We start from the raw sequence: 27,058 nt of genomic DNA on the forward strand, positions 1-27,058 counted from the left end.
TCTCGGGAGACATGAGTTTTTTATTTAAGGTGACATTTTGCTGGAGGCAATGGCCTTTCCTTCAAACATCCTTTGAGTAAATAACTAATTGTATACAAAGTTACAGATCGTCAGGACATAAATAAGCTTCTCTCTAAGGCGCTTCTCACTCATCTCCTCTATGAGTGACCTCACTATGATACAGCTCCTTGACATGCTCAGTAACTATTACCAGAGTTAACCCTTTACTTTACAAATCCCAAGGGCTGGATTCTCCGCCCAGCGGTGTCAGAATCAGGAAATGCGATCGGTTGGAGAAACCCGCGTCAGCCGAAAATCGAGGCCGGCGCAGGGTGCCCGACGGAATGCCGTGCTCAACAGCGGGATGAATGAGGTCCACGGGCATGCAAATTGTCCAGTAAATACCGTTGACATATCATTAATGGGCCCGACCCGGAAATTTCTGCCCCCCCCCCCCCCTCCGCCCCGCCCCCGGCGATGCTCTGACTCCGCCACGAGGAATTGCCAACGGCGAGGTTCACTTGTGGTACTTAAAATCGGGGAACTGCCGTGGCTGCTGAGGGAGAGAGGGGGGACACAGAAAGTGTCCAACGTCGCTCTCATGTGCTGACAGTTGTGCCGCTGGCTGGGGGGAGTCGCGGGGTTAGCCAGGAGGTGGGCCGTAGGGTTGGGGTGGACGGGGCCTGACCACCGTTTCCGCAGCCCGCAAGGCAGCCATGTGGCTGCGCACGCCGCTGACTGCCCAGTGTGAACGTAACGCCATGTGTCGCATGGGTGCCTCCCCAGGCCACCACCATAGGTACCTTCTGTCCCCAGCCGACCCACTAATGTGATGGGCATGGTCCAGCGCAACCAGAGCTGCCATCTTGGCTGAGATGAATGTGTGTGGGGGATGGGAGTGCCTATATGCAGCTCCTGCTTGTCAGGCATTCCCAGTGCCGATCCCGACCCTGGCGAATCACATCCCAGTGTTCGTTGGAATTGCGCTAGTTCCACGTGGCACCTGCCCCAGCCCACTAGGATGTCCTGAATCGCTCTGGGACCAGCACCGCTTTCGGGGCTGGAGAACACACAAAATTCAGACCCAGCGTCAGCACTTAAGTCTCTGAAATGGAGAAGACGGCCCCAAATCTTGATCCCTAGATTACTATTTACATATCCTCTGACACTTTACCTCAATGTCTCTGCTTTTAAAGGGATGGTTTCCCTTTAGTCTTTCTAAATGTGTGCAGAGCTGCTTCCGACGTAGCTGGAAATTAGTTCATTCTGAAGTCAGTTCCTCGAGGTTGTCACACCTGGTCTTCCTCATTTGTGGTTCTGTAGATGAGATGGTGTTTTGCCTGAAGTTTAGGATACGCAGCCCAGCCTGCTAATGGTTTTCTGTCCATTGAAAGCAGGGCGGCTCTTTTCCTTCGAATGATGCCTGACTTGCCTGGACTGCATACGCTCGGAGTTGTTCTATCTTCTCTATTACAGCACATTCTTGTTGCTCGTCTCTGCCCCACACCATCTTTCGAGAATGGAAAGGTTCTGAGCCCTGTACCTTTGGTTAAAAGTAAGGGCTTGACTTGCTAGGTAAAGTTCCGTCCTTTTTCCTCACCCCACCGTGGTCTTCATTTGTGATATTTGCCAATAGCACCTGAGGAAGGATAGGAAGTTGGGTTCTTAGCCTGCGGCCTGTCAGAAATGGGCAGCATGGTAACACAGTGGTTAGCACTGTTGCTTCACAGCGCCAGGGATCTTGGTTCAATTCCCGGCTTGGGTCTCTGTCTGTGCGCAGTCTGCATGTTCTCCCCATGACTGCGTGGGTTTCCTCCGGGTGCTCCGGTTTCCTCTCACAGTCCAATGTGCAGGTTAGGTGGATTGGCCATGCTAAATTGTCCTTAGTTGGGGTTACTGGGATAGGGTGCAGCTGTGGGCTTAAGTAGGGTGCTCTATCTCAGGGCTGGTGCAGACTCGATGGGCCGAATGGCCTCCCTCTGCACTGTAAATTCTATGATTTGAGAAACATGCATGGGGAAAAACTATTCTGCAATGGTGTTGAGGGATAACCGAGCAGAGCCTGTCTGTTAGACGGAGGGTACAGCTACAACACTGGCATCTACTCGGCAATGGGGTAAATTGCCCAAGTATGTCCTGTCCACAAAATGCAGGACAAACCGGACCTGACCAATTACCGTCCTGTTAGTCATTTCTCGATCATCTTTAAAGTGATTAAAGGAGTCATCAATAGTTCTATCAAATGCACTTACTCAGCAATAATCTGCTCACAGACACTCGGTTTGGGTTCCGCCAAGGTTACGCAGCTCCAGACATCATTACAGCCCCGGTTCAAACATGGACAAAATAGCTGAATGCCAGAGGTGAGATGAGAGTGACTGCCCTTGGCATCAAGGCAGCATTTGATCGACTGGCATCAAGGAGCCCAAGCAAAACTGGAATTAATGGGAATCAGGGGGACAACTCTGCTGGTTGGAGTCATTCTGGTGGTTGGAGGTCAATCATCTCAGCTCCAGGACATCACTGCAGGTGTAGCCTCAGGGAAGTGTCCTAGGACCAACCATCTTCAGCTTCTTCATCAGAAGGCCAGAGGTGGGGATGTTCTCTGATGATTGCACAATGTCCAGCACTATTCATGGCTCCTCAGATACTGAAACAGTCTATGCCCAAATGCCAAAAAGACCTGGACAATATCCAGGCTAGGACTGACAAGTGGAAAGTAACATTCGTGCCATACAAGTGCCAGGCAATGACCACCTCCAACAAGAGATTGTTAGACCATCTCCCCTTGACATTCAATGGCATTACCATTGCTGAATCCCCCACAATGAACATCCTTGGGGTTACCATTGAACAGAAACTGAACTGGACTATATATAAAGAATGTGGCAGCACGAGGTCAAAGGCTACATATCCTGCGATAGTTATTCACTTCCTGACTCCCCAAAGCCTGTCCACCACTTCCAAGGCACAAATCAGGAGCGTAATAGAATACTCTCCACTTGCCTGGAAGAGTGCGGCTCCAACAACACTCAAGAAGCTCGACACCATCCAGGACAATGCAGCCCGCTTGATTGCTCACCCTTCCATAAACATTCAATCTCTCCACCACTGTCACACAGAAAATCCAGGTCAGGGAGAGGAAATATCGTAGTCAGACTATCAACAAAGTAGAGGGAAACTGGGGACGGGAACCGTGAGAGAGGGAGAACAAACATTTTCTTTTAACCTATCCAGACATCGAAGTGAAGAATTTCTCCAATTATGAAACAAATATTAAAAGCCTTGATATGTTTGGGTCTTGCAGGATTCAAGCAAATCAAACCTCCAGCAGCAGCTGCAACAAAATAGGCGATGTGGATATTCTGAAATCTTCACAGTAAAAAGCCAAGAGCTTATTAATTTTATCATGTAATTCTCTTGGAACACAGCTAATTTCCTTGCAGGGCAATGCAGAGATTGTATTTACCTATATCTGTAGCTCTTGCGGGCAATGGCCGCCTCCACTGTGTGACGAACTTGTAAGCATCCAGCCGTATCTCAATGATATTGTTGAGGAGAGCAAGGAGCGGAGCCAGTGGGAAGGCAGCAACAAATATAGTTGTGAAACCAAACTGTAAAACTAGATGAAATTGAGAATCACAATTACCATTGCATCAATAACAAAAACAAAGTCATTGATTAATCAGCAACGGTTCAAATCTAGCATATGAATCTGTGTCAATGGCATTTCCCTCCATACACCGCAAGAAAAATGTGTTTCTGTTCCGTATTCAAGTCAGACTGCCTGTTGATGGACTGTCACGTGATCTGTAATGGTGTCAGCGGAGCGTTTGCACAGGTTTCAGTTCACCATCTTACACCATAGAAGCAACACCTCTGAATAAACCCTGCACGAGGTGTTTACGAACTTAGAGTGTGGCACCTCTACTTCTTGTTCTCTCTGCGGCTAACAGTAAAAATATAACAGAAGAGAAAACTGGCGACGAGGATTCAGGCCATTTAAAAACCATCAACAAAGATTTGGCACCAGAGTAAATCATTGATCGGGCTGGAAACAATCATCGAGTTTGTGGTGAGGTTAAAGCAGCTTAGACCTTAGGAGGCCGATCGATCGTGACCAGTCGTTAGTGCAATAAGGACGTAGCTATGAGTAACTGGAGCATATCTTTCAATAAGAAAATTAAGCTTAAGATGTACTTTTTGTTTGTAGCGGGTAGTAGCTGTGGAGAGCGCGCATGTGGCACTGTAAACGGGCTGCGGGAAAAGGAACCTAGACGTTTGCCGACTCTGCAACCTATTGCTTGGGAACCAATAGTCCAGACAAGGGAAGAACTAGTTTGCTTGTGGGCTAGGAGATTGCTTGCTTCAGCAAACAAAACAAAAGGGTGAAAGGCGGAAGGAGTGCAGATCAGGGAACCTGGATCTGAAAAATGGTGAGAAATGTGGACGCGTTTGACGAGGATTACGAGACATGGAATTCTTATGGAGAAAGGTTCCAATTGTATCTTGTAACAAATCAGACGTCGGAAAACCTGCATGTTGCGACTTTCACTTGGCTGAAAAACATTCATGGTTTACAAAACCGAGCCCACCCAGGAGAGATGTCCGACAAAGAGTTAATGACAATCTTGGAAGGACATTTCTCTCCCCGTCCGCTGTTGATAGCTGGAGTATCTCCGTGGTCACGAGGAAGGGGGACAGCATTTTGAAATTCATAGCAACGTTACATAAATTAGCAAAGTACTGTGAATTTAGTCAAATAAGTGATGCAGTACTTTGAGACAGATTGGTCGGTAGACCCAGGAATGAAGCCATTCAAAGTAAACTTTTGACTGGAGGTGCTCAAACCCTGATATCTGCTGTGGAAATTGCTACTTCCATGGAACCTGCTGCAAAAGAGGCATAATTGACTGGATTCTGAGCGAATGTTCACAAGCTGAAAGCTGCTCAAAGCAAGTTTGTGAAAATCCTACTGTCATTGCTATACTCATGTGGGACATTCATCTGGAGAATGTTGGAGCAAGGAGATTAAATGCAAAAAATTGTGGTAAAATTGGCCATATTTCAATGTCATGTTGGGCATGTCAACCTTCACCAGCACAAAAGAAGTGTATCAAGAAAGATACAGCCACGTCTGATGGTCGAGTTTATGAGTTAAGTGTTGGAACTAAAGACTCACTGGGGGACAATGTGCCAAGTCAGCTCCAAGGGTTCAAGGTAGTGATGGGGTGACCATCAATGCTTTTTATTACCAAAAATTGATAGAAATACACTCAAGATGGAAGCACTGTAGTATCATCACTAATACCTGAGACAATATACAGTCAGAAGCTAAAATATCTACCTTCACAACCATCAAATGTTGCTCTAAGGACATACACAAAAGGGGTCGTAATACTAAAGGGATGCTTTATGGTGAATGTGGAAGATAACAATCAAAAAGCAGAGTTGCGCCCACGTTATCCAAGGAAATTTCACAGCCTTGTTTTGAAGAGAAATAAAACTCAACTGGGCTGTTATGAACCAACTAGTTGATTCAAAGAATGACCGGCAACAACTTCTGAACAAGTATGCAATGGTGTTCGAAGAGTCACTGGGCTCAATGACAGGAATTGAAGTTAAACTCAAGATGTCTCAAAACCTGAGCCATTGCATACATCATCGGGAGAAAAGTAGAAGAAGAACTTGAAAGATTATTCAGACAGGAGTCATTGAATCAGTTAATGCTAGTGATTGGGCAACACCAATAGTTCCTGTGTTAAAACATGATGGTATGGTAAGAATATGTGGAAATTTTAAAACCACAATTAACCCAGTATTGCACACTATCCTCTACCACTTATTGAACATTTAATCATTGCATTTTCAGGAGGGGCAAACATTTCATAAAATAGATCTCTCTCAGGCATGCAGAGGAATGTGGTTGCAGAGACCCAACCGTTACTTACCATAGTGACACATAAGGGTCCTTTCGTTATCGGGGAATTCCATTTGGATAACTTCGGCACCTGTTCTTTTTTCAGAGATCCATGGATCAACTTATCTTTTTAATTGTTATTTTTTAAATTGTTATTTATTTATTTACTTCGTTTTTTTAGTTTTTCCAATTAAAGGGCAATTTAGGGTGGCCAATTCATCTACCCTACACATCTTTGGGATGTAGGTCCTTGGTGACGTGAGGCAGCAGTGCTAACCACTGCACCACCTTGCCGCCCATGGATCAAATTCTGAGTGGGCTATCTGATGTACAATGTTACCTAGATGACGTTCTCATTACAGGTTCAAATGAGGAAGAACACAAAGCAATTTGGAGGCTCCTCTAGCACAATTACAAAGTCGTAAGGCGCGATTCTCCCAACGGGAGACTGAGTGCCGACGCCGGAGTGAAACCCGGAGTGTTTCACTCCGGCGTCGGACGTCGCTCCTCGCCCCCTATTCTCCCCGCTCCCCTGCCTCCCCCGGTGGGCTAGGAGCGGCGGCGCGTGAATCTCGAGCGCCTGGCCTTGACGCTTGCGTCAAAGCGGCGCGCTGAGAATGACGTGGCTGGCGGTGCCGAAGTGACATCAGCCGCGCATGCGCAGGTTGGCCGGCTTCAACCCGCGCATGCGCGGTTGCCGTCTTTCTCCTCCGCTGCCCTGCAAGACATGGCGGCTTGATCTTGCGGAGCAGCGGAGGGAAAAGAGTGCGTCATTTACAGACGCCGGCCCGACGATCGGTGGGCACCGATCGCGGGCCAGACATCTGCTGAGCACGCCCGTGGTGCTCGATCCTCCCTCCGCCCCCCACACTCACCTGTCGCGCGCTGTTCACGCGGCAGCGACCAGGTGTGGTTGGTGCCGGCGTGAACTGGTCGGGTTCGGCAGGCCACTCGGCCCATCCGGGCCGGAGAATCACCGGTCGCCATGAGAAATGGCGAGTGGCGATTCTCCGAGCGGCCTGTCGAAAAACGCGACACACCATTTTTGGGGGGGTGGGAGAATTGCGGGGGGTACCAGGGCGGCATGGTGTGATTCGCCCGGCCCTCCCACGATTCTCCCACCCTGCGTGGGGTGCAGAGAATCGCGCCCACAATCTTTAGAATCAAGAAAGAAAAGTGTGAATTGTTTTTAGACTTCCATCAATTATCTGGGTCTTATCATTGACAAAATGGTTTACATAAAGAACCAAAGAAGAAGGCAGATATCCCAGAAGGCCCACAAAATGTGACACAGTTGATGTGTTTTTTAGGATTGCTCAATCATTATGGCAAATTTGTTCCTAACTTAGCAACAAGGCTGACACCATTACGCACTTTGCCTTGTGTCAAAAAAGCTTGGCATTGGGCCGAAGAATGTGAAAATGCTTATTAAAATGTCAAAACATTTTTAAAGAATTCAGTTATTGGTCCATCCATTACAATCTAAAGCTGAGGTTACAGCTTGTTTGCGATGCATCACCCAACGGGGTTGACACAGTTATCTCGCACTTAACGCTTTCAGGAGAGGAATAGCGTTTGCCTCTGGAAAAAGAAGCTTGGAGCATCAGTTTTGGTGTAAGAAGGTTCCGCCACCTCTATTTACGTCATTTTACATTTTGACTGATTATTCCTCCATGCTTGCATAACAGTATTTTTAAAATTCATTTACGGGATGTGGGCATTGCTGGTTAGACCAGCATTTATTGCATATCTCTCGTTGCCCTTCAGAAGGTGGTTGTGAGCTGCCTTCTTGAACCGCTGCAGTCCTTGAGGTGTAGGTACACCCACTGTGCTGTTAGGGAGGGAGTTCTACGACAGTGAAGGAACGGCGAAATATTTCCAAGTCAGGGTGGTGAGTGGCTTGGAGGGGAACCTAGGTAACTGCTGCCCTTGTCCTTGATAGTAGTGGTCGTGGGTTTGGAAGGTGCTATCTAAGGAACCTTGGCGAGTTACTGCAGTGCGTCTTGTAGATTGTACACATAGCTGTCACTTTGTGTTGGTGGTCGAGGGTTTGAATGTTTGAGGAAGGGGGAACATTCAAGTGGGTGACTTTAGACTGGATGGTGCCAAGCTTCTTGCATGATGTTGGAGTTGCACTCATCCAGGCAAGTGGAGAGTATTCCATTACACTCCTGACTTGTGCCTTCTAGATGGTGAACAGGCTTTGGGGGATCAGGAGGTGAGTTACTTGTTGTAGGATTCCTAGCCTTTGACCTGCCCTGGTAGCCACAGTATTAATATGGGCAGCCCAATTCAGTTTCTAATCAATGGTAACCCTCAGGATGTGATTGTGGGGGATTCAGCGATGGTAATGCCATTGAATGTCAAGGGGCGATGGTTAGATCCACTCTTGTAGGAGATGGTCATTGCCTGGAACTTGTGTGGCGTGAATGTAACTTGCCATTTGTCAGCCCAAACTAAATCCTTGATCAGCTACAAGAAGGACATTCAGGTGTGGTGAGGATGAAGAAGTTGGCATGCAGTTATTTTTGGTGGCCAAGATTGGATGCCCAAAGTGAAGAGAAGGTGGGGCAATGCCAGTCCTGCGCTACACTAAGGAATACTTCACCTCTGCAACCCTTTTCTCCCTTATATCTGACAGACCCATGGCAGAGAATACATAATAATAATAAGCACCATCATCTTTTTATTGTCACAAGTAGGCTTACATTAACGCTTCAATGAAGTTACTGTGAACATAAGAACATAAGAACTAGGAGCAGGAGTAGGCCATCTGACCCCTCGAGCCTGCTCCGCCATTCAATGAGATCATGGCTGATCTTTTATGGACTCAGCTCCACTTTCTGGCCGGAACACCATAACCCTTAATCCCTTTATTCTTCAAAAAACTATCTCTCTTTATCTTAAATACATTTAACGAAGGAGCCTCAACTGCTTCACTGGGCAAGGAATTCCATAGATTCACAACCCTTTGGGTGAAGAAGTTCCTCCTAAACTCAGTCCTAAATTTACTTCCCCTTATTTTGAGGCTATGCCCCCTAGTTCTGCTTTCACCCGCCAGTGGAAACAACCTGCCCGCATCTATTCCCTTCATAATTTTATATGTTTCTATAAGATCCCCCCTCATCCTTCTAAATTCCAACGAGTACAGTCCCAGTCTACTCAACCTCTCCTCGTAATCCAACCCTTCAGCTCTGGAATTAACCTAGTGAATCTCCTCTGCACACCCTCCAGCGCCAGTACGTCCTTTCTCAGGTAAGGAGACCAAAACTGAACACAATACACCAGGTGTGGCCTCACTAACACCTTATTCTCAGCCGGTACGGGAATTGAACCCGTGCTGCTGGCTTTGTTCTGCATCACAAACTAGCTGTCTAGCCTATAGACACTGCTGGTCCAATTAAGGGACACATGTTCCTAGTGATGGTTGATGCACACTCCATGTCCTGAAGTTGCAATTATGAAGTCCACAACAACTGAACAAACCATTTAAAGACTAGCTGAGGTGTTTATAAGGTTCAGAAGGCCAGAGAAACTTGTCAGTGAAAATGAGACACAGTTTACATCAACAGTTTGAACAATATTTGAAGGAGATTGGTATTCAACGTATCAAATCTGCTCCGTAACATCCAGAAACCAACGGGTTGGCCGAATGATTTGTGCAATCGCTCAAACACGCAGTTAAGCCATCCAGAGATTAAGGCTCTTTACTCAGATGTGTTAACATCTTTCCTATGTCGTCTAAAAATTCCGCATATGCCACAATGCAAAGCTCACCAGCCATGTAACTCTACAAGAGGAAATTCAGAATGCAATTCGATGTCTTGATATCACCTGACAGTTCGGAATTTGTCACACATGTGCTGTTCCTCGTGTCTTAATAAAGCTTGTAGTCTCAAAGGTGGAGAAGATGCTTTATTGTGAATTCGTTCTCTCTTCAGAGCTTAACTTACGGCTACCTCAAATGCTGCCTGCTTGTGTCTGTGTCCTGCTACCAGTTCTGCCTTCCGTGAAGTGTGTCGTCACTTCCTGTCCCTGTGTATATATAGCTCTCCCGTGCTCCCTCTAGTGCTTGCTCAGTTGTATTGCATCTACTCAGATCTACAATCACCACAGACGGCAGCAACAAGCACAAATTGGGAGGTGAGAGTAAAACCCGAAGAGTAGAGAGTGCAACCGTGGAGAACAAGTGTCAACTAGGAGCTATAGACTCTAGGCATCAACAAGGCCAAGACAGGTCTGAAATTGATAGCTTACACAGTTCAAACAGACAATGAACGAGTCTGGCAACATTATGCTGACCCATGAATTTTGCTTCATGAAGTGAATGCACTGAGTCCTCACCAGAAGAATTCACATCGGAGTGTGGACAGTGATACCTCAGAACTGAGATCTCCCACAGAGGAAATTACAGAATCTGTCACTGCAGAATCGTCAGTATCAACAGAAAGCGAGTTAGTTTCATAAGACGTACCACCAACAAGTGAACAGGAAAATACTTCCATGAGCTTGAGCCAGGTTCCTGAATGTTGAACATTACCAAAACAAAACAGATGTCTTCAAAAGAGACTGTCTAACTAATCTATATATCTATAGATAACATAATGGTGCAATGTAAGGAATATTTAGTTGCGTCGGTTTTTTAAGTGTTTAATAGAAAAGTTGTTTGCTCTAAAGGAGGAAAGAGGGAGGGGTTACAAGTAATATTAATTCCTGGTAGAATCATAGAATCCCTACAGTGCAGAAAGAGGTCAATTGGCCCATTGAGTTTGCACCAATCCTTCCAAAGACCATAATACTTAGGTTTAATCCCCCACCCTTTCCCTGCAACCCCTTGCCATGTAATGATGTCAACAGAGCATTTACGCAGGCTTTCAGTTCTCCATCTTACCCTCCAGAAACAACGGGGCTGGATTCTCCGCTGTCGCGATCTGTTGCGCTGACAGCCCGGGGATTTCCCAACGGCGTGGGGCTGCCCACAATGGGAAACCCCATTGGCCGGATGGCGAGACAGAGAATCCCGGGGGAGCACTGCACCAGAGATCTGGTGTGGCCGGGACGGAGAATCCCGCCCAACATCCCTTAATAAACTCTGCACTATGTTTTTACGAACTGAGAACGTGGAACTTTTACTGATTTTCTTTTTACGACTAACAATAAAATTCTAATAATTATCAATTTGTTTTCTCTCTTTGTGAAAATGGTTTCCGACAAATTGCTGTCAGCCTTGGCTCAGTTGCTGGCAGTTTTGTTGCTGAGTCAGACGATTGTGACTCCAAGCCCTGCTCCTGAGCTTTGAGATGGTAACGTAGTCTGAAACTTTGGTGCAGCACCGTCTGAGCTGTTGTCTTTCTATTGCTGCCTTTGTCCTCTCCTGGTGATGTTCGAGCTTCCATGGAGTGATTCTAATGCTGCGCGGCAATTTTCCTGGCAACTGACTAAAATGAAGTTGGGGGTGGGCGTCAAGCCTGCCCGCCAGCAGAATGCCTGTCCTGTAGCCTGTGGTGGTCTTTGTGTTGGTAAATTCAGGATGGTTGGTGTAGTGTTCACAAAGACCACAAAATAGCTTGAACTTGAACAAAGATATAAATTTATTAACACTACTAATTTGGATTCGACACTTACTCCAGAAGAATACACAGCTGATTATTGACATATAAACTACACTCACCTGCAACTAATCTCTACACTATAATAAACTATGATCTGCTCTTACTCACACTATATTTGCTTCAGTCAGTCTCCTTCACGTCTCTGCCCCTACAAGACTTAACATCAATGTCTTAGATGCTTGTAACTGTAACTCCATCTAGTGGCTGATCTAGACATTTCATTAACCCTTGTGGTTCTTACATTTATGATAATACCACATAGCCATCCAATGGCCAACTGGCTGTTCATAGACCGGAGGCGGGACCTCAACCCCTCAGGGACAGGACGTCCTGCCTCAGAGTGCTCACAGCCAATCAGAGGCTGGCGGCTCTCCAGTGCGTTGAGCCAAGGGAAGGCACTGGATTGGAACTGCTTGAGTGTTTGGGGTGGTGTCACAGGCTGGTAGTCAGGCCTCAACGTGGGGGTCGGGAATGTGTGGGGATCGGGGCTTGAGAGGACAAAGGGGAGGGAAACCTGGGGAAGAGTTATAACTTCGAGGGGGTGGTCCTTCAATGAGCCCCTCAAGACAACTCGTGGTGCTCAAAATATCGTTCTATCTCCAGCTCCTCGAGACAGTTTGTTTACTTGTCCCATTACCATCTCTTTTTGCCTTCTACTATCTTTCCTTTTGTCAGTTAATTTCTCCAGTATTCCACTCTATCACAGTCCTTTCCTCCCTGCTTGCCACCTTTATTTGCCAGGCTTAATCTGTTATATCTCAAAGTATCCCGTTTCTGGCAAAGGAAAACCCACCTGAAACATTAACCACATCTCTCTCTCTCCACAAATACTGTCAGACTTGTTGAGTACATCCAGACTTTTGGATCATTGTTTGCGTGGCTGGGCAGGAATTAGCCGCAGTGTTCCCCACATTACAATCTTGGTTGCGTTTTAAAAGAATGCCATTGGTTGGTTGTGAATCATTTTGGGATGCCCTGAGTTTGTGAAAGGCGTCACGGTAGCACAGTGGTTAGCACTGTTGCTTCACAGCGCCAGGGACCCGGGTTCGATTCCCGGCTTGAGTCACTGTCTGCGGAGTCTGCACGTTATCCGCGTGTTTGCGTGGGTTTCCTCCGGGTGCTCCGGTTTCCTCCCACCAGTCTCGAAAGACGTGCTGTTAGGTGAATTGGACATTCTGAATTCTCCCTCAGTGTACCCGAACAGGTGCCGGAGTGTGGCGACCAGGGGCTTTTCACAGTAACTTCATTGCAGTGTTAATGTAAGCCTACTTGTGACAATAAAGATTATTATTATATAAATGCAAGAATTTCCCATTTCATTTTTTTTTATAGTAAGGGAGGTTTGAAGAAAGGGTTGAATTGCACTGTGTATCATTCAGACTGGCTTCAAGTCAGTGCCTCCCTCAGAAAAATGATTAAGCTTCTTCACATCACCTCCAGACATTCTGGAATTTTAATTTTTAAAAAACTGAAAAGTCGGCTTCAACAACTATCCTGTTTGCAGTGACTGGTAGTGGCTGGAAGATGTTCCGCACAGATGACAAGGGGTGATACTGAATGTGCTTGAACAAGGATTGCTAATTCAGCTTTGACAAAGAGTCATGCCGACTCAAAATATTAGCTCCCTTCTGTCTCCTGTTGGCCAGTCCCGCATTTTCTGTTTTTGTTACTAATTCAGCTTTGGACGGATGTTCCTTTGAAAATCAGAAGGACGCTCACAGATAGAGCCCTGATTAAGTCTATTCTGGAGTATTACTTGAATAATTTGTTCCTGGCAATATACCGAAATGGCCTTTTCGGTTGAAATTAATTTTGATTTCCCCAGTTAATTCTGGAGTTATTTTTTCCTTTTTCGGGGTATATTAGGGGCTGTTTTAGCTCACTGGGCTAAATCGCTGGCTTTGAAAGCAGACCAAGCAAGCCAGCAGCACGGTTCGATTCCTGTACCAGCCTCCCTGAACAGGCGCCGGAATGTGGCGACTAGGGGTTTTCACAGTAACTTCATTGAAGACTACTTGTGACAATAAGCGATTTTCATTTTTTTCATTTTCATTTTCCAATGCACAATGATTCAAGTGGGGACTATTACCCTCTACCTGGTGATCCAGTACATTATTAAATTCAACGATTATAACCAGGTTAACACCTTGTTAAAGGTAATACTGAGGGTATGTCATACAAGGGTCATACATTTGGGAATGGTCCAGAATTTGTAGAATTGCAATTATGCCTCTAAGCCACTTTGAATTAAACACTACCCCTGGTTTGCTTACAAAGTAATCGTCGTGGAGATGGGGAAAGAATGTAGTGTCGGTATGGAGTGGGGCGGGTGGCGAGGTGGGGGGGGGGGGGGTCTGTTTTTTTTTGATCAGGGCACCAGAAGCACGGGTTTCCCTCAGGAGTTACCAAATTCCACATCTGACATTGAGCAGAATTGTTACAGCACAGAACGAGGCCATTCAGTCTGTCCTGTCCCTGCTGGCCCTTCGAGTGAGCAACACACCTAACGCCATTCCTCTGCCTTCTTCCCATGAGCCCTCATATTGTTCCTGAGGCTGCTTGACGCCTTGGAGGCCAAGAGGGATGTTCTGTTCCCCTGAGAGTCCCAGAGAGTCAGCCACAGGGCAGCCAGTGCTGCCAGGGACGAGGTGGATGTAGTGACCTCTATGTGTGCATGTACACAAGGGGTTAATGTTTAATCAGTAGAACCACATGATCACTAGAGGGCTGGACCAACAGGGGTATATAGGGCAGCCACATTGGGTCTCTCTCTCTCTCTGGGGTGCACTGTATTCAAAGCAACAGCAGACTAGTTCAGATGGCCAGTGGAGTTACGTATAGAACATAGAACATAGAACAGTACAGCACAGAACAGGCCCTTCGGCCCTCGATGTTGTGCCGAGCCATGATCACCCTACTTAAACCCACGTAAACCCATATACCCGTAACCCAACAATCCCCCCATTAACCTTACACTACGGGCAATTTAGCATGGCCAATCCACCTAACCCGCACATCTTTGGACTGTGGGAGGAAACCGGAGCACCCGGAGGAAACCCACGCACACACGGGGAGGACGTGCAGACTCCACACAGACAGTGACCCAGCCGGGAATCGAACCTGGGACCCTGGAGCTGTGAAGCATTGATGCTAACCACCATGCTACCGTGAGGCCCCAATGGTATATTTACCATTAAGACAATTAAGGAGAATTTTTTTCTCGGAGAGTTAAGAGTCTCTACGACTCTTCCTGAAAAGACAGTGGAAGCCGAGTCTTTGAATATTTTTTCATGGTAGAGCAGAATATGTTCTTGATTAACAAGGGGCTAAAAGATTATCGGGATAGGCAGAAATGTGGGCCAGAAGTTTTCAGCCATTTTGTCGGGATCTCAAGGTTACCTGGCGGAGAGGAGTGCGTTCAACGAGGAAACTCCATTGACAACGGTGCAACCGGAAGATCTTGCTGCTGGCCAATGGCGGGCTGCCTCTGCAAAACATGTGACACATGTTGCACAGAAAGTCCCGCCCATGGGGTTGAGATTGCAATCCAATCAGCCATGATCTTATTAAATGCCGGAGCAGATTTGAGGGCTGAGCGACCTTGTCCTTCTAATTTGTATGCTTCTAGCATATGTCATGTTGCAGTTGTACAAAATTCAGGGAGCCATGAGGTCATGTTGCAGTTGTACAAAACTCTGGTGCGGCCGCATTTGGAGTATTGTGTGGAGTTCTGGTCGCCACATTATAGGAAGGGTGTGGAAGCATTGGAAAGGGTACAGAGGAGATTTACAAGAATGTTGCCTGGTATGGAGGGAAGATCATATGAGGAAAGGCTGAAGGACTTGAGGCTGTTTTCATTAGAGAGAAGAAGGTTAAGAGGTGACTTAATTGAGGCATACAAGATGATCAGAGGATTAAATAGAGTGGACATCGAGAGCCTTTTTCCTCGGATGGTGATGTCCAGCACGAGGGGACATAGCTTTAAATTGAGGGGAGATAGATATAGGACAGATGTCAGAGGTAGGTTCTTTACTCAGAGAGTAGTAAGGGCGTGGAATACCCTGCCTGCAACAGTAGTAGACTCGCCAACATTAAACGCATTCAAATGGTCATTGGGTAGGCATATGGACGATAAGGGATCTTTAGAATCTTTAGTGTAGAGGGACTTTAGAAGGGTTTCACAGGTCGGCGCAACATCGAGGGCCGAAGGGCCTGTACTGCGCTGTAATGTTCTATGTTCTATAGTTAGATATTGTTAACCTTATCACTATTATCAAAGTTAAAATAGAGAACTCATGTAAATATTGTTGTAGTCACTCAATTAACCTTTTGTTATTACTGGAAGAGTTTGAATCTTCTTCATTGGGATTCAGAATACCTCATCACTAACCAAGGATTGAGTAGCACATGTTACCTATCACACAGGTAACAAAACATGATACCAGTCGAATGGCTTTAACAGAACTAGTTAGATTAGGTTAGACAAAAAGAGAAGAAAAAGAGAAGATTGGACATTCGACTGTGGAAGACTTCGCAGCGAATGGATCCTCGACGACTAACTATGGGACTCATTGGACCTCTAGGGCAGCTGGAAACAACCGGTAATTTAAGTTATGACTGGAAAAGATTTGAACAGATATTCCAAATATTTATCGCAGCTAATGGTTCAAGCACGGTCTCTAACGCAATGAAAATAGCACTACTACTCTCAATAGGAGGGCATGAAGCTAGAGAAATCTATAATTGCTTTAATTACTTAGAAGGGGAAGACGACACAAAAATAGATGTAATACTCAAAAAATTGATGAACACTGTAAGAGTCACTCTGGTGAGATGCTGGAAAGATTTAACAATTGTCATAAATGCCAGAGAAATGGAGGGCCCATCACTGATTTTATTCCAAATCTCAAGTTAATACCACAAGGCTGTGATCATGCTGATTTCAGAGACACTGTGATAATGAATCAATTAATTTCTGGAATATTTGATAAAAATTTGAGGGAAGAACTTTCACAAGATAAGTATCTAACTCTAGAAACTGCTATACAGAAATGCCTTGCTTATGAACAAAACCAAAATCAATACTGTGAGTCTTTACAAACACCGAATCAGTACCTAGAAAACAAAATTGGTAAAAGAGGCGCCAATACTCACCACGAGGCAGAGGCAGGGTTGAAATAGAAGAAGATGGAAGTTCTGAGCGGCAGCCATCTTGAGAAAGGAGCCACACATGCGCAGTTGTGCAAAGAGCGCACAGTAAAGGAAACTCGAATTGCGCATGCGCAATTGAGTCCTACACATGACGTCACGAGTGTCATGACGTCAGAGCACCAGGACCACACCCACTTAAAAGGGAAATGCACGAAAATGAACAAAAAGACATTTAAAGCTGCAAAACCCAATTTATTTACCTCAAAAGACAGAACAATGACCGAACTTACACCAGCAGTTGAAAATAACTTTCACAACACCCTGGAACAAGCAGACTGCACCATCCAAAGTGAAGAACGCAATAAAAAATCCGAAACCAAAGAAGATGATTTGTTCATTGAACATGAAGAGAACGATAACAGCTCTGAAACAAAAAGGGATGATTTGTCTATCGAACAATATACACAATACTGCTCAGACATGGCTGAGTTATTCGGATATGTTGATCACAGCATCAGCAACAAGATTGAAAAGCTCAACACGACTCTTCTCATGGTAGATGAATCAAATACCATGGTGCCATGACAGATCGCCGATACATCGGATGACAGCAATACCCAAGAAGACGACGCCACACAGAGAGCACAGAACGACTCCGTTGATAGATCACAGATCGACTCTACAGCGAGAACACTGCACGACTCCACAAAGTGAGCGATGACAGACTCCACAGAGAGAGCGATAACAGACTCCACAGAGAGAGCGATGAAGAACCCCACAGAGCGAGCGATGAAAAACTCCACACAGAGAGCAACATATGCCTCCACAAAGAGAGCGACGCAAGGCTCCACAGACAGCTCGGTGACAGACTCAAAAATGGAAGCAAGCAAACACTCCATAGCGAACGCCATGCATGAAGAAGACTATGAAAGTGTAGCCAGCTCATTTAACCAACAAGAAGGCACTGAATGTCTACCCACTGTATGTGAGACAAGTGACGAAGAAATCACAATTCCCATACAGGATGTGCAGGATCACAGCGAGACTGACATATCTCAGCTCGTCTGCACAGAAGCACTCAATAATCAGAGGACAGCTACTCGTGAGTCCAGAGAGACGTCAAATGAAATCCTGACGATTTTGACTCCAGAAGAGGAGCACCAAGAGTCCAGAGAGACAACGTCAATAGAAATCCTGAAGATTTTGACTCCAGAAGAGGAGCACCAAGAGTCCAGAGAGACCACGTCAATAGAAATCTTGAAGATTTTGCTCTAGAAGAGGAGTACCAAGGAAGCAAAGCAGAGGAATCAAATCCACCACAAATGACTGATGTCACCAACATCAATGCAACATCAGATCTTTCTCACAATTCTCAAGAAGATACCCTCAATATAGCAGATACCACAAAGGACACTGACACCAATAACTGTGACAATGACTCACATCATCCAAACGTAACACTCATTGAGCGCAACAGCAACAACAAAAACAACATACAGCGCAACAAGAGCAACGACAACAACACGAAGCGCTGCAGAAACAAGAACAACAGCAACATCATAAACTACAAGCACAACAAAAACTACAAGAACAACAACAAACACAAGAAGCATAACAAAAACAGAAACAACAAGCACAATGAGAAAAACAAAAGAACAACAGTGAAAACAACAAAAAGAGAAAAACAACAAGAACGACAACAACAAGAACAATGAAAACGGCCAAGACAGAAACAACAACAATGAAACAATGACCTGTACAACATGGTACAAATCTGCACATGAAGGACAATGACATAGCACACTGCAAAACAATGGCAAGAGTACAAACATGCCATGAAATGGTAACAAACCTCATAAATTCACATTTGCTCCACAACAAACAAGCAAACCAGCTTTCAAGAAAGATGACAAGCAGAATCAATACCACAAACACAAGAAAAAGTCCAGGTCAGACAACAAAGATGAAACACCGAATCAATACCACAAGCATCGAAAAAAAAAGCATAAATCCGACAACAAAGCAATTCGACCATTCAAGTACCTCATTGATGACTTCTTGGCTACTTAAACACAAGAACACTGACAACGTTCACAAAGAAATAACAACATCAACATCACCACTTCAACAACAGAAGAAGAAAGTAACTTGACCGAACAAAGTCATGAAGTATGGACTCACAAAAAAATGTTTTTTTCATTAAGACTGGACTCATAAATATTAATTGGCTTTGTATAATCATCAAGATCATCACAGCTTGTACATAGCATCATTTGTCTACCTATTTCACGCAAGCAAAACAAAACTTAAGAGACAAAATGTATTAACATTTGACGGACTAACTAATTGATTTTATGTAATGCATTTGCAAACTGCATCCATTATGTTTGTTCAATTTTATTTACAACATACAGAAAATATGTAACACACAAAAAAGGGGGATGTAGTGATCTCTATGTGTGCATAAGAGGTTAATGTGTAATCAGTAGCACCACATGATCACTAGAGGGCCGGACCAACATGGGTATAAAGGGCAGTCACATTGGGTCTCTCTCTCTCTGGGGTGCACTGTATTCAAAGCAACAGCAGACTAGTTTAGATGGTCAGTGGAGTTATGTATAGTTACCACAGTTAGATCTTGTTAACCTTATCACTAGTATCAAAGTTAAAGTAAAGAACTCATGCAAATATTGTTGGAGTTACTCAATAAACCTTTTGTTACTACTGGGAGGGTTCGAATCTTCTTCATCGAGATTCCGAAGACCTCATCACTAAGCAAGGTTTAAGTAGCACATGTTACCTACCAGGCAGGTAACAAAACATCGGAGAGTCAGCCACAGGGCAGCCAGTGCTGCCAGGGACAGGGTGGCAGCAGCTGTCAGCTCGGGCAGTGACCAGGAGGACTGGCCATCAGTGCCGAAAATAGGTCAACGACCTTCTCAGGCAGCGCGAGTGAGTAGACAACAACGCCACCCCCCCCCCCCCCCCCGCCCCCCGCCAAGGGAGCAACCAGCCCCCAACTGCTCAAGGGAGCCCCAACTCTTCCTCCACCCCCTCCCCTTCAACCCCCAAACCCCGGCTTCAGCCCTCGCACCACCACTGTGTACCATGCATGTGGCTAACGCTACCCTCTCTGTGACTCCTCAGGAAAAGCTCTCCCTTCATCATCGGGAGAGGGCCCAGATTGACAGAACGGTGCCGGACTGAAGAATCCTGACTTCCTTCGAGGAGCGTGCCTTGGAGGTGACTGGTGTGACCGAAGACCGGGTGGTCACCAAAGCGGAGGCTGGCGGATGCCGCAGAAGTGAGGACCCACTGGGCTCCACCCGGGGGGACTTGTCAAAGGTGTATTGTTATTGTCTTACTGACTGACCCATCCCTCCCACTGGGCCCCTCTCCCGATTCCGACGAAAACACCTCGGAGGAGAGCTGCAAGGACGAAACTGTTGTAGTCACGGCACAGCTGTCATCCACACCCTCCACCAGTGCAGATACGCACATCTCTGCCACACCGCTGATGATGCAGGAACCCCCAGGGGAGACACTAGTCAAGGGGAGTGGGGTATTGTACAAAACATTAAATACCTTTTCACACAACCATTATGATGCCTCTGTCACTTCCTTCCGCAATGCGGGCTGACCCCCGGACCGTCTGCCTATCTCTCCAGGCATCCCCCCCCCCCACCCCCGACTCCCCATGGCACTCACCCACCCTCTGGCCGAAGGCACGTTCCCGCCATTGTATCCCACCCCCTGAGTGCTTGGATGTTGTGTGTGTGGTGTTGCCTCCCGCTGTGTTCAAGCACAGTGTCCAGGCATCAGGGTGTGATTGGGATGATAGGCAATGACACCCATATGCTACATGGCCTGCCCATCCACGGGAATCCATTTGGCATGTGTGAAGTGCTGACTTAAACACAACTGCTAATTTCCGATTGATGCCTTCAGCCGTGCAGCCAGAGCCTCAGCAGTCGGTGGGGTTTATGGGTGGCCATTGGGGCACACAGGCAAGAATAGAGGTTGCCCCTGGAATGGGTACATACGATCCAGGGGTTGGCATGGTAGCGCCGTGAGAGGTTGCCCCCATGATTACCCCCCCCCCCCCCCAAAGGCTTCCCACCGACCTTCCCATGGTGGCCCACCCCTGCGGAGGGTCCCCCACCCCCAGCCCAGGGTCCCTCATCCCCCCACCAAACACTGGTGCGGCAAGCCCAGCACCCCTTGGCTCTTTGCCTGTGAGCAAAGATGGCTACTCACCTCCGCTCCCCACAGAAGCCCTTCCGCCAAGTTCACGTTTTTCTAAAGGATTACTAATCTATGTCAGCGAGACCACTTACGGGGTAGGACGCTGAATGACAAGAGGCTGGTGGATATGGAGGTGGCTCCCGTTAATTGTATGGAAATGGGGCTTAAGAGGTGATAATTGATTTATCACCACGCTACGGCGAGATCCAGATTTCGCCGACGGGAGCATCGTAAACTATTTTGCGCCTGGCACGGTTCTCATTTTTGGCTTCTCCTCCTATTCCCCGGCCTTGTCGTGACCATTGCGTTATCTGGACACTTGGAGGTTGACTTGGGATGTTTTTAAAACGAGAGTTACAAGTTTACTTTTGGACTGGGAGCAAACCTGCGATTTTGCAACGTATCACCTGAGCAGCATGATACTTGAGGGGAAGAGCTGCTTATTCTTAATTGCAATTACTTTAATTGATGTGGCGGAAACGAGCAAAGGCTTGTGAATGACTTAAAGCTTTAGGTTTTGGACCTGTTATTTTTTTAACTTACTGTGTTTTGGGGAATGAGCTGAGAAGGAAGGCTGACCTCACTCGCTCTCTTCCTGCCTGAAATTCTGTGTGTGGTTACGACTCTGCAGCCTGAGAATTTGCATCTAAGTGTAATGTGTCTGCATTTGGAAGCTTGAAAGTTTGAGACAGGAGAAGCTGGATTCTCCGATTTTGTGGCTAAGTGCGGACGCCGGCGTGGGAACTGAGGTGTTTTAAGACGCCAATATCGGCGCCGAACCCTCACCGATTCTGATAAGTGGCAGTTCCGGTTAAAATGCCCGGCTCCCGTGGCAAAAACGGGGGGAGAATGGCAAGGTCCATCGCCGTGCATAAGTAGATAGCGCCCCCTCCTGGACCCCCTGCACCACCCCCCACCAGTCCCCCCAGCCCCCCGATGAAGCCCCCTCCATGCTAGCAGCACGGCTCCCCCCCCCCCATCCGCCGACGGTGGCGGAGGTGGACACAGTCTGCAGTCGCCACACGAGGTTGGTGAAAACGCGGAGAGCCCAGGTGATCTGTGCTGTCGTGAGCTCAGCCTAGCGGGGACGGAGCATCGGGGGGAGGGCCTTCAGGTGGCGTCCTGAGGCCGTCCCAATGGCGTGCGGCGTACACCCCGATGAATCCGTTTTGGAATGGTGGAGCATCTGAAAAGGGGCGCCCCCCCCCCCCCCCCCCGATTCAGTTGTAAACAGGGCTTCGCCGCTTGATCGCCAATTATAATATTGGATTGGATTGGATTGGATTTGTTTATTGTCACGTGTACCGAGGTACAGTGAAAAGTATTTTTCTGCAAGCAGCTCAACAGATCATTCAGTATATGGGAAGAAAAGGGAATTGAACAGAATTCAAGAAAATACATGAGAATACATAATAGGGCAACACAAGATATACAATGTAACTACATAAGCATTGGCATCGGATGAAGCAGACAGGGTGTAGTGTTAATGAGGACAGTCCATAAAAGGGTCATTTAGGAGTCTGGTGACAGTGGGGAAGAAGCTGTTTTTGAGTCTGTTCGTCCGTGTTCTCAGACTTCTGAATCTCCTGCCCGATGGAAGAAGTTGGAAAAGTGAGTAAGCCAGGTGGGAGGGATCCTTGATTATGCTGCCTGCTTTCCCCCGGCAGCGGGAGGTGTAGATGGAATCAATGGATGGGAGGCAGGTTCGTGTGATGGACTGGGCGGTGTTCACGACTCTCTGAAGTTCCTTGCGGTCCTGGGCCAAGCAGTTGCCATACCAGGCTGTGATGCAGCCCGTTAGGATGCTCTCTATAGTGCATCTGTAAAAGTTGGTAAGGGTTAATGTGGACATGCCGAATTTCCTTAGTTTCCGGAGGAAGTAAAGGCGCTGTTGTGCTTTCTTGGTGATAGCGTCGACATGAGTGGACCTGGATAGATTTTTGGTGATGTGCACCCCTAGGAATTTGAAACTGCTCACCATCTCTACCTCGGCTCCGTTGATTCTGACAGGGGTGTGCACAGTACTTTGCTTCCTGAAGTCGATGACCAGCTCTTTAGTTTTGCTGGCATTAAGGGAGAGATTGTTGTCGCTGCACCACTCCACTAGGTTCTCTATCTCCCTCCTGTATTCGGACTCGTCGTTATTCGAGATCCGGCCCACTATGGTCGTATCGTCAGCAAACTTGTAGATGGAGTTGGAACCCAGTTTTGCCATGCAGTCGTGTGTGTACAGGGAGTAGAGTAGGGGGCTAAGTACACAGCCTTGTGGGGCACCGGTATTGAGGACTATTGTGGAGGAGGTGTTGGTGTTCATTCTTACTGACTGTGGTCTGTTGGTCAGAAAGTCAAGGATCCAGTTGCAGAGTGGAGAGCCAAGTCCTAGGTTTTGGAGCTTTGATATGAGCTTGGCTGGGATTATGGTGTTGAAGGTGGAGCTGTAGTCAATAAATAGGAGTCTGATGTAGGAGTCCTTGTTTTCGAGATGCTCTAGGGATGAGTGTAGGGCCAGGGAAATGGCGTCTGATGTGGACCGGTTGCGACGGTATGCGAATTGAAGTGGGTCAAGGCGTTCCAGGAGTATGGAGGTGATGCGCTTCATGATCAGCCTCTCGAAGCACTTCATTACAACTGATGTCAGGGCCACCGGGCGGTAGTCATTGAGGCACGTTGTCTGGTTCTTCTTTGGTACCGGTATGATGGTGGTCTTCTTGAAGCAGGTGGGGACCTCGGAGTGGAGTAGGGATAGGTTAAAGATGTCTGTGAAAACCTCTGCCAGCTGGTCCGCGCAGGCTCTGAGTGCACGACCAGGGATCCCGTCCGGGCCCGTCGCCTTCTGTGGGTTCACTTTCAGGAAGGCCGATCTGACTTCGGAAACTGTGATGGTGGGTATGGGTGAATTATGGGTTGCTGGGGCACTCGATAGCGGATTGTTGGTTACCTGCTCAAACCGAGCATAGAATGCATTAAGTTCATCGGGGAGGGGTGCACTGCTGCCAGAGATACTGCTCGGCTTTGCTTTGTAGCCTATTATGTTGCCCGGAAGTCGGGCAACAGAGAATCCTGCCCGAGGAATTGATCCAGCTCTATATTCTGCTCTTCGCCAAACCTGCTATGGTGAGAACTTCCAGACCGCCACATAAGGGACTCTGCAAACTTTCTCCTTTTATAAAGCCAATCCTTCAAAGCCCATCTCAACAGAGACCCTGGGGTGGATTCTCCGTTCCAGCGTCTAAGTGCTGATGTCAATGGAGAATCCTTGGAGTTCCACAACGGGAGAATCAGTGCCACACCCACATTGATTCCGCTCCTGGTGAGGGATAGCACCAACGCCACGTGAAACACCGGCAGAACACGTGAAAAGTGGCGGGAGAATAGGCGCTTCCGTGCCGGACACCTACGGGACTGACAAGCTGCAGCTGCGCGTACACTTACACCCCCCCCCCCCCCCACACACACACGATCACGCCTGAAAAGATGGCACCGGTTGGTGCAGGGGGTGCAGCAACAGAGGGACCTGGGTATAATTGTGCATAGATCATTAAAGGTGGCAGGACAGGCGGGGAGGGCCGTTAATAAATCATATAGTATTCTGGGCTTTATTAACAGGGGCACAGTGGACAAGCACAAGGAGGTTATACCAAACATATGCGAGACTTTGCAAGCGGGGCTGGTTTAGCACAGTGGGCTAAACAGCTGGCTTGTAATGCAGAACAAGGCCAGCAGTGCGGATTCAATTCCCGTACCGGCCTCCCCGAACAGGCGCCGGAATGTGGCGACTAGCGACTTTTCACAGTAACTTCACTGAAGCCTACTTGCGACAGTAAGTAATTATTATTTATTATTAAACACTAGCTAGATCTCAGCTGCAATATTGTGTACTGTTCTGGGTGCCACATTATAGGGAGGCTGTGAACGCATTAGGGAGAGGGCAGAAAGGGTTGACTGGAATGGTTCCAGGGATGGGAAACTTAAGTTATGAGGATAGATTGGAGAGGTTGGGACTGCTCTATTTGGAGAGACAAAGGCTAATGGAGATTTGATAGAGATGTCCAAAATCATGAGGGGGGCTGGACAGAGTAGATAGGAAGAATTTGTTCCCGTTCGTAAAAGGATCGAGGGCGAAGGCAAAAGAAGCAAATGAGATGTGAGAAAAAACTTTTTCACACAAGTGCTTCAGGCCTGGAATTCGGGGCCTTGGAACGTTCTAGATGCAGGTTCAATCGCAGCATTCAAGAGGGCACTCGATGATTAGCTGAATAGAAACAACGTGCAGGGTTGCGGGGAAAAGGCCGAGGAACAGCACTAAGTCTTGGTGCTCGTTTGGAAAACGGGTTCAGGCACGTTGGGCCAAATAGACTCTTTCTGCGCCCTAACAATTCTGAGATTCTGTGATAGAATCATAGTCATAGAATTTACAGTGCAGAAGGAGGCCATTCGGCCCATCGAGTCTGCACCGGCCCTTAAAAAGAGCACCCTACTGAAGCCCATGTATCTACCCTATCCCCGTAACCCAGTAACCCCCCACTTAACCTAGAATTATCCTTGGAGAGATCAAATAGACGTGGCCTATATGCCTTAGAACTTAAAATAGTGAGGGGTGCTCCCATTGAATGTTCTTAAATGACTCAACAGGGTAAATGCTGGGCTGGTGTTCACTGGAATGGGGTATGTGGAACTGAGAGTCACAGAATAAAGGGCTGACCATTTAGGACTTAGCTGAGGAGAAATTTTCATGAAATCAAAGTCCACCCCAGTAAATTGTAAATTGAATAGATCTGGAAATATGATAATGATGATAATGATAATCGCTTATTGTCACGAGTAGGCTTCAATTAAGTTACTGTGAAAAGCCCCTAGTCGCCACAAATATGCTGACTTGTTCCAGGAAAACAAGCAAACTATTGGACTGGTATCGAAAACAAGTTGGTTTAAGCGCAGCCAGATGGACATGACTCCAGTCCAACACAACCTGGTTGCCCCCCATGCATCCTCTGAAATGGGTTAACAAATTCAATAACCATTTGCTACAAAACTAAAAATGGTACACCACCCTTCAAGACAACTAGGATTGAGCAATAAATACACGTGGTACCGTCCAAAACCCAGTTTTGAAGGACCTGGTCGCCACTCAACCCAAGTAGCATTGAATGAATATATTCGCCCATTAACTGGGTGCCTAAAACGATATTTGAACTATATATCTGTCTTCTTCGCCTTTTGTAATCTTATTTATTTATGCTCCCTCTGCGAACCTTTTCCCAAACTAAACAACCTTCCCCCAAATCCCTGTATTCCCTTATTCCTCATGTTCTGACCGCTGCTTAAATTCATCAATGTTTTCCTCCACAATACATTCTTCTCCCGCACTCTCTTTGTCAGGGAGCTCCTCTTCAACACTTTGTTAATTTATCCAAGGCTCTCTTCAATTTATTGCACCCTCTCTCTAAACTCCCCTACAATTGGAAATACTTTCACTGCGTTTACCCTTTCAAGCAAAGTGTTTTCTTCTGACTTCCTAAGTTTAGAAATAATTTCGGAGTCAAAATGCTGGAGCTTCATCGAGTGTCTTCCTTTGCTGCTTTCCAAGTGGCTGACCAATACACTGTTCCTTGGCATGGTGATTGAAATGCAGCGGTAAAATGCAGTGATAGGAAAGATGGCCACCGTTGTGCTGTGAGGCATGATGGTAAAAGAGGCCAACAGATTTGTGTGTGTGTGTGTGGAAACTGCAGCTTAAGCAGAATAACTTCTGAGAGAACCATAGATAGATAGAATTTACAGTGCAGAAGGAGGCCATTCGGCCCATCAAGTCTACACCGGCTCTTGGAAAGAGCATCCTACCTAGGTCCACACCCCCACCCTATCCCCATAACCCAGTAACCCCACCCAACACTAAGGGCAATTTTGGACACTAAGGGCAATTTATCATGGCCAATCCACCTAACCTGCACGTCTTTGGACTGTGGGAGGAAACCGGAACACCCGGAGGAAACCCACGCAGACATGGGTAGAACATGCAGACTCCGCACAGGCAAGCTGGGAATCGAACCTGGGACCCTGGAGTTGTGAAGTAATTGTGCTAACCACTATGCTACCGTGCTGGCCGGAGGACAGCATCCTGCAACTGGAC

General features: G+C 46.9%; 1 protein-coding gene across 1 annotated transcript in view; it reads right to left on the reverse strand.

Annotated features, from left to right (window-relative positions):
* ano3 (anoctamin 3) overlaps window positions 1-27,058 on the reverse strand; it is a 313,721-nt gene that overhangs the window by 42,268 nt on the left and 244,395 nt on the right. The window contains exon 23 of the mRNA XM_038808322.1: window positions 3,470-3,622. Within this exon, the coding sequence (XP_038664250.1) occupies window positions 3,470-3,622 (153 nt within the window). The remainder of the gene's footprint in view (window positions 1-3,469; window positions 3,623-27,058) is intronic.

Source organism: Scyliorhinus canicula, chromosome 9 (genome assembly GCF_902713615.1).
Source record: "Scyliorhinus canicula chromosome 9, sScyCan1.1, whole genome shotgun sequence".
Classification (NCBI taxonomy): Eukaryota; Metazoa; Chordata; class Chondrichthyes; order Carcharhiniformes; family Scyliorhinidae; genus Scyliorhinus; species Scyliorhinus canicula.